The sequence below is a fragment of the Thunnus albacares genome, chromosome 16, assembly GCF_914725855.1.
Source record: "Thunnus albacares chromosome 16, fThuAlb1.1, whole genome shotgun sequence".
In the NCBI taxonomy this organism is placed as follows: domain Eukaryota; kingdom Metazoa; phylum Chordata; class Actinopteri; order Scombriformes; family Scombridae; genus Thunnus; species Thunnus albacares.
In genome coordinates, this window is record NC_058121.1 from 24,731,307 (window position 1) to 24,746,068 (window position 14,762).

General features: G+C 38.3%; 1 protein-coding gene across 4 annotated transcripts in view; it reads left to right on the top strand.

The window, feature by feature from the left end:
* The window catches only part of col12a1b (collagen, type XII, alpha 1b), a 152,528-nt gene that overhangs the window by 47,430 nt on the left and 90,336 nt on the right, over positions 1-14,762 (top strand). For all 4 annotated transcript variants that reach the window (XM_044376184.1, XM_044376185.1, XM_044376187.1 and 1 more), the window contains exons 20-24: positions 385-549; positions 1,146-1,292; positions 2,424-2,563; positions 8,549-8,684; positions 11,766-11,902. In XM_044376184.1, coding sequence (XP_044232119.1) covers positions 385-549; positions 1,146-1,292; positions 2,424-2,563; positions 8,549-8,684; positions 11,766-11,902 — 725 coding nt within the window. The remainder of the gene's footprint in view (positions 1-384; positions 550-1,145; positions 1,293-2,423; positions 2,564-8,548; positions 8,685-11,765; positions 11,903-14,762) is intronic.

Sequence of the window (14,762 nt, forward strand, 5' to 3'; positions counted from 1 at the left end):
TTGAAAAATTAAAGGACTATGCCACCAAATCTCTCAAAATATCCACTGAAAATAAAAGCACTTTTCAACTGTCCATCTGTATTCCCAGTATGTTTAAAACATCACATTTTCTCCAAAATCTGGTTCAATACAACTTGTATTTTTGTCAGCATAGTTAGCTGCTTACCTTTGTACCTGTACAACTGTTATTGTACTGAGAAAATGAATGTACTTAGTGTGATTTGAAGATTATGTTGCTTGTTAGCCCAGATTGGTTGGATTTGTCACAAATGCAGCTAGAAAGGAAAAAGCCGAGATTTCTTGTTATTGACAACTATCAGAAATCTACAAGTATTTTTCATGTTTACAGCCTTTCATAATTACTTTGTTATTTCTGTCATACAGGAATGGCTCTGAGCTACATCCACGAGAACAATTTCAAAACCAACGTGGGAATGCGTGACGACTCCCGCAGAATTGGTGTCCTGATCACTGACGGAAAGTCCCAGGATGAAATTATCTTCAACTCGCAGAAGCTGAGAGACAGCGGCATCGAGCTCTACGCTATCGGTGAGTGAACGTTTCACTTTGAAGAGCAGGAAACTAACTGAGAAAAGTTTGTAAAGCAAGGATGAACTCTAACATGAAGGCGGCATGCTGTAAATTAGGTGACAATAACATGACTTTAAAATGCTTTTTCTATTTAACTGATTTTAGTGAACATGATTCAACCCCTCTAGCAACATATTCCCAAAAATGTTCAAGGTTTTACGTTAATTTCCTACAGTACCTTCAGACAGTTGTTAATTTCAGTTAATGCATGAAAATCAAATCAGGCAAGCTTCAAATCCCTAGAAGTTAAGTTTTAAAGTGAATTGAAATGAATGGAAACAAATGGCTGCTTAGAAATTGGAAGTTAGACTAAAATTGGATGGTAAACTTCGGAAAATGGTCATAAGTGGTATGTGGGTTAGAATAATTGTATGTAAAGTACACACAATTTGTGGTACATGGGATTAGCTGAGTTTAGGCAGCGTAAACAGTACTTCACCAGGCAAATTTGATCTTTGAAATATGTGTCCTCACTAAAAGTACATATAAACATGTTAGTCTTATTTTGGATTTCATTTTTGAGGCACAGTTCTGATGGTACATTTTTCTCTCAGGTGTGAAGAACGCCGACGAGAACGAGCTGAGGTCCATTGCCACCGACCCTGACGAAATTCACATGTACAACGTCCAAGACTTCCAGTTCCTGCTGGACATCGTTGACGACCTCTCCAACAACCTGTGTAACAGCGTCAAGGGCCCAGGTAGGAAATCAACTTCAAGATCTAGACACAGGGTGGCCAAACTGTATTCTTACAGTGACACATCAATATGTCTTATAGCTGGGAAATACTAGTAGATAAGATGTGTAGATTAGTAGATAAGATATACATGCAAAGAGCTGGGAATGTATTTCCATTTTGGTAAGAAATATACCTTCCCATGCTACCTCAGATTTGGCAGCTTGTTCCAGCCTTCTCAAAAAAGATTAAATATTATTTTCAACGCTTTAAAGGATGAATCCTTTCAGATTTTACTATGTAATGCTGGGTTTTTAACACACTAAGTGCCTTGACTGCAGCCTGGTCGTTGCTGCTTGCAGCTGTGATTACAACCTCTTCTTTGAATACCGCTGAGTCAGAATTACACCTTTTAGTAATTACTGGTAGTGGAGGTCAGATGGAAACTTTGTAGCTTCAGAAAGTACAAAACCAGTTTTTAAGACTGACAACCATACATTTTTTCAATTTTACTACAGGATTTCAGTGGTTTTACAGGTGCTCAAGGGCGTGAAAAGGTTCTCTGCTTATGAAGGATGACATAAACCTTCAGTTCACGTAAAGTCATGAATATCAGCAAAATTACACTTCCTTTTGACAGCTGCTTTTACCCTGTTTGAGTAATGAGACTAATGATTGATGACAAGTAGAGAGTAGAGGAACAAAGTTTATTCACAAATCAATTCTACTATAAGAAAAAGAAAAACAGAAGATCAGCTTGGCCTGGCTGTTGATGACAAACACTGAAAAGATAAAAACAAAAAAATAAAATAAAAAAGAAGGAAACAGATTGATAAATTTGGTACTATTCCGCCTGACAATCTCGATTATTTCGAACCATCAAATATTGCAACAGAGATCCAAGCATCTGATGGAAACTTTCACGCTGAAAGTATTTTTGTCTGTAAATCAGTTTCAGGAGGAAATACAAAAATGATTTACAGCACAGCTGGGGAAAAACATTTTTTAAAGAAAGCCCGAGCTGAAATATACAGCTCACAGCTTCACTGTCAGAGGAGCGAAACACAACGAGGGCAGATTTGTGGTGGCAGGGTTCACGGTGTGAAATACTTGACATGTCGGATCACATTCTAGCTCTTGTTTGCTCCATTTCAGGAGTTCAACTGAAGGCTCCAGCCAACCTGGTGACCTCGGACGCGACCCACCATTCCTTCCGTGCCACCTGGACGTTGCCCGACAGTCCGGTGGACAAGTTCCGCGTTGTTTACATGAAAGAAGCTGATCCCACAAAGGAGGTAAGATAAAGTTTCTCCCCCTCTTATTACCCTCCATCGGTCTCTATAGTGGTAGTGCCACTGGTGCAAAACCAACAGCTGACACCAGAGCTAAACTGTCAACTCACTGACTTCAGATTAGACCCGTAAGAATGACATTATGTTGGTACAACTCAACAAGGGTGCAGCTTGTGTTGGGGATCAACCAATCAACTGAAAACAGTCAGTGACAGTATTAAGGTAAGCTTGAATTTTTATACAGAACAACTTCAAATCAGCCTCAGTTCCTCAATAACCAAATTTAAAAAAAGAGCAAATCAGAGGGCACATGAACTTCAAACCAAAGACTGTATATAAAGATGGAACCACTGAGGTGTGATGTCACCTGTTGATTTCATTGGTGCTAGTTCGAAGCCCAGAGTTGCAGCTCATGGTCGGCGTCTTCTCCGTTTGGAACCAGGACCAAGTAAGGAGTGCGGAGTGTTGCCTTTCACGCTGTGGAAACATGCCCCGCTACCTTGGACCACAGCTACCGCTAGCTTACTAGGAGCACCGAGCACTGCACACTTGGGCTAATGTTAGCTACTTTAGCTAAATTGTGCTAACAGAGCAGGTATTATAATCAAGTAATGTTAAACTTAGTGAAATATTGCGAGTCCTGGAGTCAGGGGGTGGGCAGGCATGCCAACACTTATTAGAGGGATTGTATTTAGAGATTGAGACCATAATGACTCGTTGGAAAACATGACTGACTTAGTATTTCTAGAGAGAGGTTGAGGCCTTTTGAATGGGAGTCAGTTGGAGCATCTAGCAGCCGTCGTGGCACTTTAAGGTACTTTTAGACTCAACTGTCATTTCTTGTGCTACTTAAGTGAATGCCTTGGATTTTTTCCACTTGTTTGCAGTCATCATGGCCCTTGACTCAAATGAACAGCTTTGTCCACCAAGTATGATTTTAAAAAAAAAGTTTACTTTTTGTGTATTAAGCACAGACACGCGCCAGTTTCTTCCTTCTTTGAAGATGGCTCAGTTTTTATCAGGGGACCAAATTTCCATCATTATGTTGACACAAACACTTGTGACCTAATCCCCATCCTTCTGTGACAACTGAGTGAACTCCATCTGCAGATGGAGGCCACGCAATGTGGCTAAAAGTTCCAAAAACATTTCCACCAATTTATTGTCACACTGTTATTTCCAAGGTCAATAATGGACGTTAAAGCTAGAAAAACAACAACCATATAGAACAAACTAGTGTAAAGATGCTAAAATGTCTCATATTTTAAGTAATAAGTAATTGGTAATTCAACAAATGCTTTGTTAGTTGGAGCTGTTCAGTGTGCTTCCTGGTTCATAAACTTTATGTTTACCATCTGTTAGTGCTGGATAAGATCCTGAATATCAAATAGCATCTTGTTTGCTTATTAATTCTCTTTGGCTCCTATTAGACCTGGCTTAGCCTGTAACAGATAGCAGTTTTATTTGTTTATATCTGTGACCCGTACCATTCAGGTGAGATTTAATGTTTTCCGGGAATTTGAATAATGACAGGTTGTCAGTCACACAAAAACAGACTAATTGATAGTTAAATCCCCTCCTGTTGTTTAATTTTCTGCTATTTGTCATCCTATGTGGCAAACCTCACAAGGCAGGTGAAAAAAAACTCTTGAAAGTGTTTCCACATACCCAGGTCTGGCTTTTATTCAAAGCTGTGTTTACTTGGCCCTTACGATTTGAAATCTGGATCCCAGTTGTTTGGTGAACCTGCATTTAGTTTACACTTAACCTCTTGTCAGTCCCGTCTTTAAAAACAGAGCACTGGGTCTTTTCCATCCTTTGTGCTTTTATTGGCCGTTGTCAGATGGAGCCTGTGTGATTATAATCGGGCTCGTCTGAAATCAAGCAGAGTTTCCACTGGATCCACTTAGTTTAATGTTATAGACCTCACACTGGGTCGAGACACCTCATTTTACAGTCTCTCTCTTCTTCCATGTGTCTACATCAGGCTGTAAAGCATGTATGAACAAAAGTATATGAGATATATGATATTTACATGCTGGATATTTATAGTTAGGGTCTAATTTACAGTGATATCTATCAGTACAAGGTGCAACTGATAGCAAGGAAGATCAGGGCTCAAGCTACGGCACATTGACATGAGATTAAACATACTGTATTACTATATACTTGGAATATTTACCCCACCCGAGCAGCTTTGTGACGATGTACTTCATGGTCATGGCTGTCTTAGTGTAGTGTGTTAGCATGCTATGGTTTGTTAATTAGCACTTAGGCACTAGGCAAGGATAAGGCTGATGATTTTCTGCATTGTTCTTATTGTCGTTAAATCTCTCATGCGGAGCCAAACCAACGATGAACTGATCTACTAACAAGTATTGTGTGTGTATCCAAAGTTTGATATATCTTATTCTTTTGTGCTGTAGACCTCTGTTGTCCAAAAACTATTAAAAACACATCTGTGAGCCATACTGCTGCACTCGGTGACATGGTCCTTCATTATGAAGATTGGTCACGTTAGTTTATTTAGAAATGGCTCCAAAGACTAATAACACCGATCACGTTTTTAGTTTCCAGACTGTGTCTGGTGTAAAGCAGACACAGCTGTGCTGATAGTTTCCTTGACTAATTGATTAATTGTTTGGTGAATTAAACATCAGAATTATCGCCCTCCCTGTTTGGATTAGCATTTGAACCTTTGGCTCAAAAATTTAGACAGACAGAAAAAAAAGTGGTAATACAATTGGTAAGAAGCAATACAAACTTAGTTTATTTGCTGATGATTTATTACTCTATTTAAGTAATGTAAACACTATGATTCCATATGTCATTAAAATTATGACCGAATTTTCAAAGCTATCAGGTTATAAAATGAATGAAGGAAAAACAGAATTAATGGTAATAAATAATATACTATAGTAGAGACAAAATTCATAAGTTTGAAACCAGCTCCTCAGACAGATGTTTAAAATGTGGCACACAAAGTGATTCCCTCATACATGCGGTATTGAGATAAAATTATAAAGACTTGGGAGAACATTGAAAGATGAATTTCAAAAACTTATAATTGTAAAGTTGCATTTTCATAAATGATTTGTCTCTTTCAAAATGTTGGGAAAATGAGATACCCAACTGCGTGGCAAATTCTTCTTTCATCATTAAGCTAACATTGCAAAACTGGAAAAACAAAGAAGCACCTACACTTCAAAAATGGAAAACATTAATGAAATATTACTTGAAAAATGTCTCAGTTGTTGGATAACAACGGAGGTCTGCAGCACAGAGGAACAAGATATATCAGGCTTTGGATACACACACACAATACTTGTTAGCAGATCAGTTTCTGCACATGAAATTTGCTGACAATAAGAAAAATACAGAAAATCACCAGCAATATCCTTGCCTAGCTGAAGCGCTAATTAGCAAACCACAGTCAGCATTTTAACTCTGTCATTGTTAGCATGTTAGCATTCTGCCATTAGCATTTAGCTCAAACCACTGCTGTGCCGAAGTACAGCCTTACAGAGCCGCTAGCATGGCTGTAGACTCTTTTCAAAAAACTAAAAAATTCCCATGAATGCCAGTGAAAAACATTTAAAGAAATCAAGCAGACGTCAAAATGCATGTTTTGTTCGAGCAACAGTCCCAAACCCAAAAAATATTTAAAAGACATTTTTGCTTGAAAACAATTAATGGATTATCAAAATAGTTGCCAATTTATTTTCTGTTGATTGATTAATCGATATATTGATTAATCATTGCAACTCTGAGTGAGTGTGCTCAAAACTGCCTGTTAGGCTGTTGGACTTGGAGTTATCCACAAACCATTTTAGTGCCCACCCACGCAGATATTGCACCAATGAAATTACAGAAAGTAGAAAAAAATGTATCCCAAAGTCGGTGTGTTGTCATAGGGTAACTAATTTGTGGTTTAATGAGCAAGTTCTCCAAGTAACTGCCTCTTGGAACCGTCCCCAAAAATGACCAAAAATGATGAAAAGAGTACTACAAACTTTATTTTATGAAAACAAGTATAAAAAAAAACTTTAACCTGTTTCCAATATGAATCAACTGGTTTCACGATTTTTCCCAGAAGTGAGTGTCTATCGCTCCACAAGAGTCAAGAAAAACAAAACTTGATTTTATAAAACACTTTATACAACTTGATTTGCATTGGAAACAGTTTGAACTTAATGAATTAAAGACATAAATAACTTGCAGAGCACAAAAGTGCTTGTGAAGCTGCAGCCTCTCTCTGTTTGTCATTTGTCCTCTGGGTTTGATTTTCCAACAGAATAGTTCAGGAATGTGACACCATTTAGCAGCCAACTTGGACGTCCCACATGAGGAATTTCCCATCAGCACATGAACGCAGCACGGTCATTTCAGCTAACAGACTATAATCATTTAATGGTTGAAATACCTGGAGTACCACCAAACACTGATTGACAGATCCTGATGAACTCATTGCCAAGAGACATCATTCCACCAATTCCCATCCAGATCTTTGACTTTTTTACATGTAGATATCAAACTTACATGGTCATTAGTTGACAAACTGCTTGCTTTTGTGTGTTCATCTTTTAATGTGACATGAGTGATGTATTGTACAATTAGTTGAGTGAAATTGAAGCCTGGAAAGGACAATCAGCCAGCAGCCAAAGAGAAAAAAAGTTGACTTGAGAGAAATGTTGGTCCGCTCTGGCCTTTATAAATCATTAAATCATTTTGGCTATGAAAGTTTTTGGTGATTTTTTTTTAAATTCACCAGTCACTGTGGCAGACAATAAAGAAAAGAAGAGTTCCTGTCCAGTGCTCTTCTAACATCCCCTGTGTCCTTTAAGATGGGCTTCAGTCAGTTTGAAAACTTTGCCAGCTCAAGTCAAATGTCGTTACCAGTTTTCTGAAACAATAAAAGTTCAATCCTCCAAGGCTCAGCTTTAAAATTTTGATGAGAGCATGTGTTTGTACTTGCCTGATTAGTGAGAACATTTTATTCTCGACCTGCTGTACCTTGATCTTTTTCCTTTTTGATGGTAGGGAAAGTTTGGTGAGGTGATAAGCACAGAAGTCCTTTCAGACCGCAATCATTCCTCTCTGTGATTTCACAATATTTGAATAGATATTTCCTCTAAAATGAGATTTTCTCCTTTTTTGAAAAGAACAAAAACTTGGCAGATCTTCTCCAGCTTCTTCCCAAAACTTGACAATTGTTTCAACGGCAAAAGGTCTTTTCGCTCCCTGGTTGACAACACTTGACACTCATACAATATACTATACATCTGTACATGGAATATATAGTTGTTCAGATCATAAACATACATTTTGGTGTTTTGGAGTGATTACCTCAAATACATTTTTAAGTTTTTTAAGTTAGAGGAGTAAGATAAGATAAGATATACAATACTATATCCAGTGTAAAGTAAAGTTTACCTGTTGGAGGTGTGCTGGTCATCTCTCCAGGCATACTTAGATACTTAATGTCTTTACAGTTATAACGGAAAGAAAACAACACACACAATAAGACAAGTGAAACCAATGATTATAGCCACATCTTTGACTTTTCAGATGATTTGTTCTTGAGATTAATCACACGTGAGGCGTCTTCATTGTTCAAAAAACAGTACCAAGGTTTCAATATGATACCTTAATAATATTTTTTATCATATGAATATTTTTTATTATATGATTATAATATGAACTTCTATATGTATTTTTACAAGTTCTAAAATGTTAAATGTATCTAAACACAAGCAAACGTACTTTATCATAGAGACTTCTGTTACCACCTCACTTTGGTGGGTTTTTTTAGATTTATGTCGGATTTCATGAAGGTTTGAGGCCCAAAATGTCATTTATAGTTTGCAAAATTCTTTGGTTCTTTCACAATCAAGAAATTCTAATCCTATGTACTTGATAGGAAGACTTTCTGGTGCTCAAGAACTTTGTTGATAATTTGCAGCCGGACTAATGACTCTTCCTTTGTAGTTTGAGGTATTCGTCGACGGGAAGCAGAACACCGTAGTGCTGGAGAAGCTGACCCACTTGACCAAGTACCTCGTCAATGTCTACTCCATACACGGCGAGCTGAGCAGTGAGCCTCTGCAGGGCTCTGAGACCACCTGTAAGTGTCTTTGCCTTTTCACCTTCCACTTGCTGTCCCCTTAGTCCAGCTTGATGCCCACTGCTGCTACTATTATTATTAGTCATATTTCTATTATTGTTGTTATTGTTGCTGTGCTTCCCTGTGTCTCTCTATCCCCTCTCTCCCTCCCTCTTTCTCTATGAACCCAACCAGTCAAGGCAGATGTCCGCCCACCCAGAGCCCAGTTCTGCTCAAGGTTTCTTCCCGTTAAAGGGGAGTTTTTCCTTGCTGCTGTTGCCAAGTGCTTCCTCATGGGGGAATGTTGGGTCTCTATAAATTAAAGAGTACAGTCTAGACCTGCTCTATGTGAAAAGTGTCCTGAGATAACTTCTGTCGTGATTTGGTGCTATATAAATGAAATTGACTTGACTTCCTCTATTTGCCCTCACGAAGCAAACTTCTCCCACCGCCTCTGCCTTTTGAGAGAAATGCTCAGTTTCCACGTTCAATGGCTTTTTTCGCGAGACACTGGTTGCCCTTTGGGGCGACAGGCGTGATTAAAGAGGAAACTTAGAAGGCAGATAGCATCATCGCTCTGCAGTAGTTTACTGTTATGGGAAAGCGTTCTGCTTCTTCCATATGGTTTGTGTGATAAACAACTTGATTTCTCTGCTCATTATCCTGTTTCACACACATTGATGGAACTCGTTTACTTGCTTTTTTTTTCCCCCTGCAAATCTGCTCCAACATCTCTGTTTAAACAACGTATACTTAGCATCTGATCTGAGGCGGAAAACTGCTTAACACAAACAGTGCCCCATGATGCAATGCAAGGAGCTGATGTTAGTCTTTGCTGGGCGAGGTGGGAATCACGTTGAGCTATAAAGACAACAGTTAAAAGTTTATTTATCGTGGCTGCAGTCTTTACACATATCTTAGATAAACTGATATAATTTAACGATGTGTTAAGTGCATGGCTCTAAGTGCTTTTATTTGCTCATTTGTCCTTTAATGTTTGCTTTATTTGTTCTTAAATGTGCGACTGATTTTTACGATGAGCTTGAGGTTGAGATCTGGTAGTATTAAGACTTCCTTTCACTGAAACTAAGGGTTCGAGTCTAAACCAAGAAAACTGCCGCAGACCGAGTACACTAGCACAGCATATGAATCATATCATTGTCATACTCATCAAACCATTCAGTTGTGGAGGCATCTACATTTGTTAACGTTCTCTGTTTGTCATTAGTGAAATATGTTGGTTGCTTGTGATGTAAGCAAACACTGATGCAAGCAACAAATAAAGCGACAATAAATAACCAACAGGCACAAAGCCATCCTACTCATTAAGCAACATAAGCCTTGCCTGGTTCTGATTTTGTTCAAATAGATCTGCTGTTGTGGCCCATTGAGGGCTGCTTTCGCCAGTTCATCCAATCAGAGCTTTGTAGGCAGAATTTAGAAAGGGTACATCATCTTCCTACATAGCTGGCTACCAAAGCATAAATGAGATCAACACAGCTGCACAGGTTGTTTGAAGTCCACATACAAAAATAACAACTCTTAAATCGACATTTTTCTTTGGCTGCTGTGAAAAACATTAAGGTAACTGCTCCTAGTGATCCCGGCCACTGTGTCTGTCTCAACTGAAAATTATGTTTGCGGGATGGATATGCTATCACTACCGATTGGTCCTCCCAACAGGAAATGGCTCAAGATGAATATGATGTCAGGCTGACTTGACAGTGTGTTTATGCTTTTGGCACACAGGATCTTACACAACCTGATAAATTAAAAGATATACGACTCTCAACTAAGCTTTTATAAACATGTTCTAAAATATCCTGTCATCGCAAGAGTAAGAGTAAGATATATGGATGTTGAATTTCTTTCTTAAATATATATAACATTTGCTGTAACCTTCATTGAAAGATGTTTCCTAAATGTGTACTCCTCCGCTCTTATCATCTTATTACTGTCACATCATATTCCCTGCATAATCTTTTTAACATACTCAAATTTTCATCCTTTAAAATGCCACTTTTTTTATTAGAAAAATGTCTTAGGAAAGGTGTTTTCCCTTATTTTCAGTCATATATATATAATGTCACAAGCTCTGGCTTCGGACTGCTCTGAACACTTGGTCTCCAATGGTTTTTTCTACTTTCAGCCTGAGCCTCGTGATGGATGTCTTTATATGGTCATCTGCTCCACACACAGCATACGCAATTTCACTGCTCCGCTCTGCTAATATTATGGCATTTTTCTATTGTGGATAGTCATGCCAATTAGTCCATTATGCAGCAGGGCAAAGTAAAATAAGTAGCTTACCTGTTGGAGGTGTGATGGTCATCTACAGCTCTTCATCAAACATCATCCTCACTGTGGCTGTTTGCTTGTCTGCTTGTACTATTCCTCCCTGTATTATTTCTGATTGAGCCACTGAATAAATAGCTCCAAATATCTCCATACATTGTTATGTCGACGGTTTTTAGTGCCGCTAACAAAGCTCTGCTAATTTGGTGAGGAACACGTTTTGCTCCTTGTAAATCGTTCACAATAAAAGTCTCCTGCTATTTTTAGTCGTTCAAAAGCTTTTAATGTGAAGCAGTAAAGCAGGAAATGTTGGGTTTTCATCAGCAGTAACTTAACATGACAGAGTGAGCTCATCAGGAGGGTGGCCTTAAAGAGACAAAGGCTGAACTGAGGGTTAAAATAAATGAGTTCTTTGAACTATGACTCATGCAAAGATACTTTAGTGGAGTCCAAAAATAAAAATATAGAGCTGGAAATGAACATAATAGGTCCCTTTTAACAAAGTTTTATTTTCATGTCAGCAGCCATTTTTTAGGACTAGGATCACACTCCCACATGTTGGAGTTTATGTTTTGAATTGAAAACTTACAGATAGAAAACAGATGAACCGAAAGGCAGAATATCCAAAGTGGCAGCACTTAAAAACAAGCTGCTGTCTGTTTTTCAGCTATTTCAGTAAGCATTGGCTCTACCTTATCAGTCAGCATCTTTTAAAGTCCAAACAGAATTATCAACGGTGACACTGGGATTAGAAATGTTTTTGTACTTGAGTCGGAATGGTTAAAGTCTTACCTTGTCCTCCCCTAGTGCCCATGCCTCCTCCTGGAGCACTGAGAATCACCGATGTCACTCACAGCACCATGAAGCTCAACTGGGACCCTGCCCCCGGAGAAGTCCTCAAGTACACGATCACCTACAAACCAGAAAACGGAGAAATCAGAGAGGTAAAGGATGCAGGATTACAGGATAAAACAGTAAAGGTTGCTAGCTGTTCATAATAACTTTAGTTTAATCTGCATTTTGCTTTTTGCTCAGCAGGCGTCTTTTAAATCAGACTTTAAGAGAAGATTTATATTTTATATTTTTTGGATTCGTGATAGCGTCTGTTTTTGCGTTAACCAGCTGTACTTATTTTCATGCAGCAAATGAAATAGTTTCATTTTAAACTGTATTTGTCAGTCACACAGCAGCCTGAGACACAACAAGAGCCACACACTTTGAACAAGAACACATTTGCTCTTGAGCTAATCTCTCCTTCTTATCTAGAAACATGGACTTGTCTTGTCCTGCCCCTCAGCTTTCCGAATGAGCGACCAAACAAACTTCCACTGTGGAAAACTGCACCGTTAACGTCAGTTTGCAGGCGAGATGGCTAATTAGTCAGCTTTAGCACCTTAACAACTTAAAAACAGACCTACTTATGTCAATTTGATCAGTTTAACTGCTGGTATGGTTCTTGCTCTTCAATACCACTGCTAACAACACATTGTCTGCCCATTGCTTGTAAGCTGCAGGCGAATTTGTTTACTCTGTGTCTGATTCTCCTGCCAGATGCTACATTTAAAATCACTTTGACATTTTTTTTTGACTTCAAGATATACTGTGTTGTGTTTTCAGTTGGATTTTAAACATAGCAGTGGTTTACCACAAAGTTTCAAGTCAAGAATGTAGCTGTGAAAGCACAAGAGATGTCATTAAATGGCCTAGTAGTGCTAAAACAGTGAGTCAATCGATGATCATTTATGTCCGTCATCCAACAGAAACAGCAACCATTCTCTGGTTTCAGCTTCCTAAATGTGAAGATTTAAGGCTTTTCTCTGTTTTATATCACATGAACATCTTCTGGACATTTCTCACTATTTTCTGACATTTATAAACTAAACAATTTGAAAAAATACACTACTCATCAGACTGATCAATCAGCTTCAGAAGAAATGTATGACTAAAACCATTTTAAAAATATAATTGGGGTTTGATTTTAGCTAATTGGGCCGTACCAATGTGAAACAAAGTAAAATAAACATTTATACATTTCACATTGTCATTATATAACCTTGTGTTTACTTTTAAAGGGTGTCACTTTTCTGTGGTTATGAAAGGATTGTAGTTTGGCTTCCAAAGAGAATTTTTGGTAAAGGTTGCGGTTGTATTTGTTTTGGATCTATGATTTCCTAGCAGCATCTCCTGTGTCCTTGTTTTGCTGTTCAAACACTCTCCAAATTTGAAAGTAATGTCTAAATAATCTAAATCAGTTTCATTTGTACAGCAGGGATGTACAACCGTGACCTTTTCCATTTCCGAGTGGCTGCAAAACATGTTTGAAAATGTTCGTATTGTTTTTAAGGTCCTTCAAAGGTGGATTTAAACAATTAAACCTCCCCGAGTGCTTCATAAGGGTGAAGTTTTAGTCAGCAGTGATAGCTTCGTTCTGGGAAAGAGACCAAGTGAGGACCAAATCAAGAGTTATAACCGGCCTCTCGGCAGAGTATTAGCTCCACTTCGTTGGCTGAGCTTTATGAGAAAAGCAGTCTGCTGGCAGAGGAGCGCAGGCCGTCAGCCCAGCCTGACTGGATCATCCCAGCACCACTCCGTCCTCATAATTTCTCACTTGGATGTCAGCGGAGGACAAACAGTCTGGGATGAATCGACAGCCCAAGGTGCCGTCGGTGGACACCTGCGAGACATTTCCAGAAAGTTCTGATGGATGATGCTCCAGCTCAGCTCCTCTTAAGGATTACTGCTGAGGGCTTCTTGTCTCTGCAGAGGAAGCCCACACATTGGATTCATGCCTGCTGAGTGCTGAGTCTATTTTTCTCTACCGCTGCTCACTTGACTCAGCTTTCCCCTGAAATGGAAAAATCAAGTGAAGAGAGATGTCTCTGCGTTTTATACATCAAAGCCTTGCACTCATTTATCATACCACCTGACATTCTCTGACCCCACAACTACACAGTTTCATCTGTCTTTACTTTTACCTCGATGGTAAATGTGTTTATTTCAGAGAAAAAAATGAAAGATTATCTTCCAGGAACTCTTAGAAGCACATAAAATCTTGAGTAAAGCTGCAGATGTAGTAAAAAACTGTTATGAGCATCACATAGGTAGATGTTACAACATAATGTATATGAGGGATATAATATATAATGACCACTCGCCAACAAAACACCATACGATACCATCAAATAATAATTGTTTACTATATAACATATTACTTATATAACAAAATTTGATCTTGCTTTTTTAAAATATCATGAATTATATTCATGCTGTGTACCACATCACTCCATATTTTCTATACTTGAAATTGAAATTGGTTTGCAGCACACACATACAGAGAGATTTCACTCATTTCATGCAAATATCAAACACATTTGGAATTAAATTTCATTTTTATTGGTCACAAAACACCCTCGCTCCAAGCTCTTTATAATTTGATAATGTTGCATTAATTTAGAACTGCAAACAAACACCTGAGTCATAGGTTCAAAGGTAAACCACACCTTCATTCCAATCAGAATGGAGGATTTTCAGTAGACACGTTATACAGTATGACAACCATCATGTAATTAGTTACCAAATTCTTGCAGGCATGGGCTATTGGACAAACTGCCATAACTTTTGAGTGTAGTTGCAAATATAGAAGAGTAATGCATATATTGACTCTGCAAAACATTGCAAAAGTCGATGTCATCTCGGTCATGAGTCTGACTCGTGCAATTTTTTTACTTGTGCAAAGCTATGATATTGCCACTGTGTTTGTTTTAATGTACTTTTAACGTTTTTTATGATTAGAGTATTGAAATA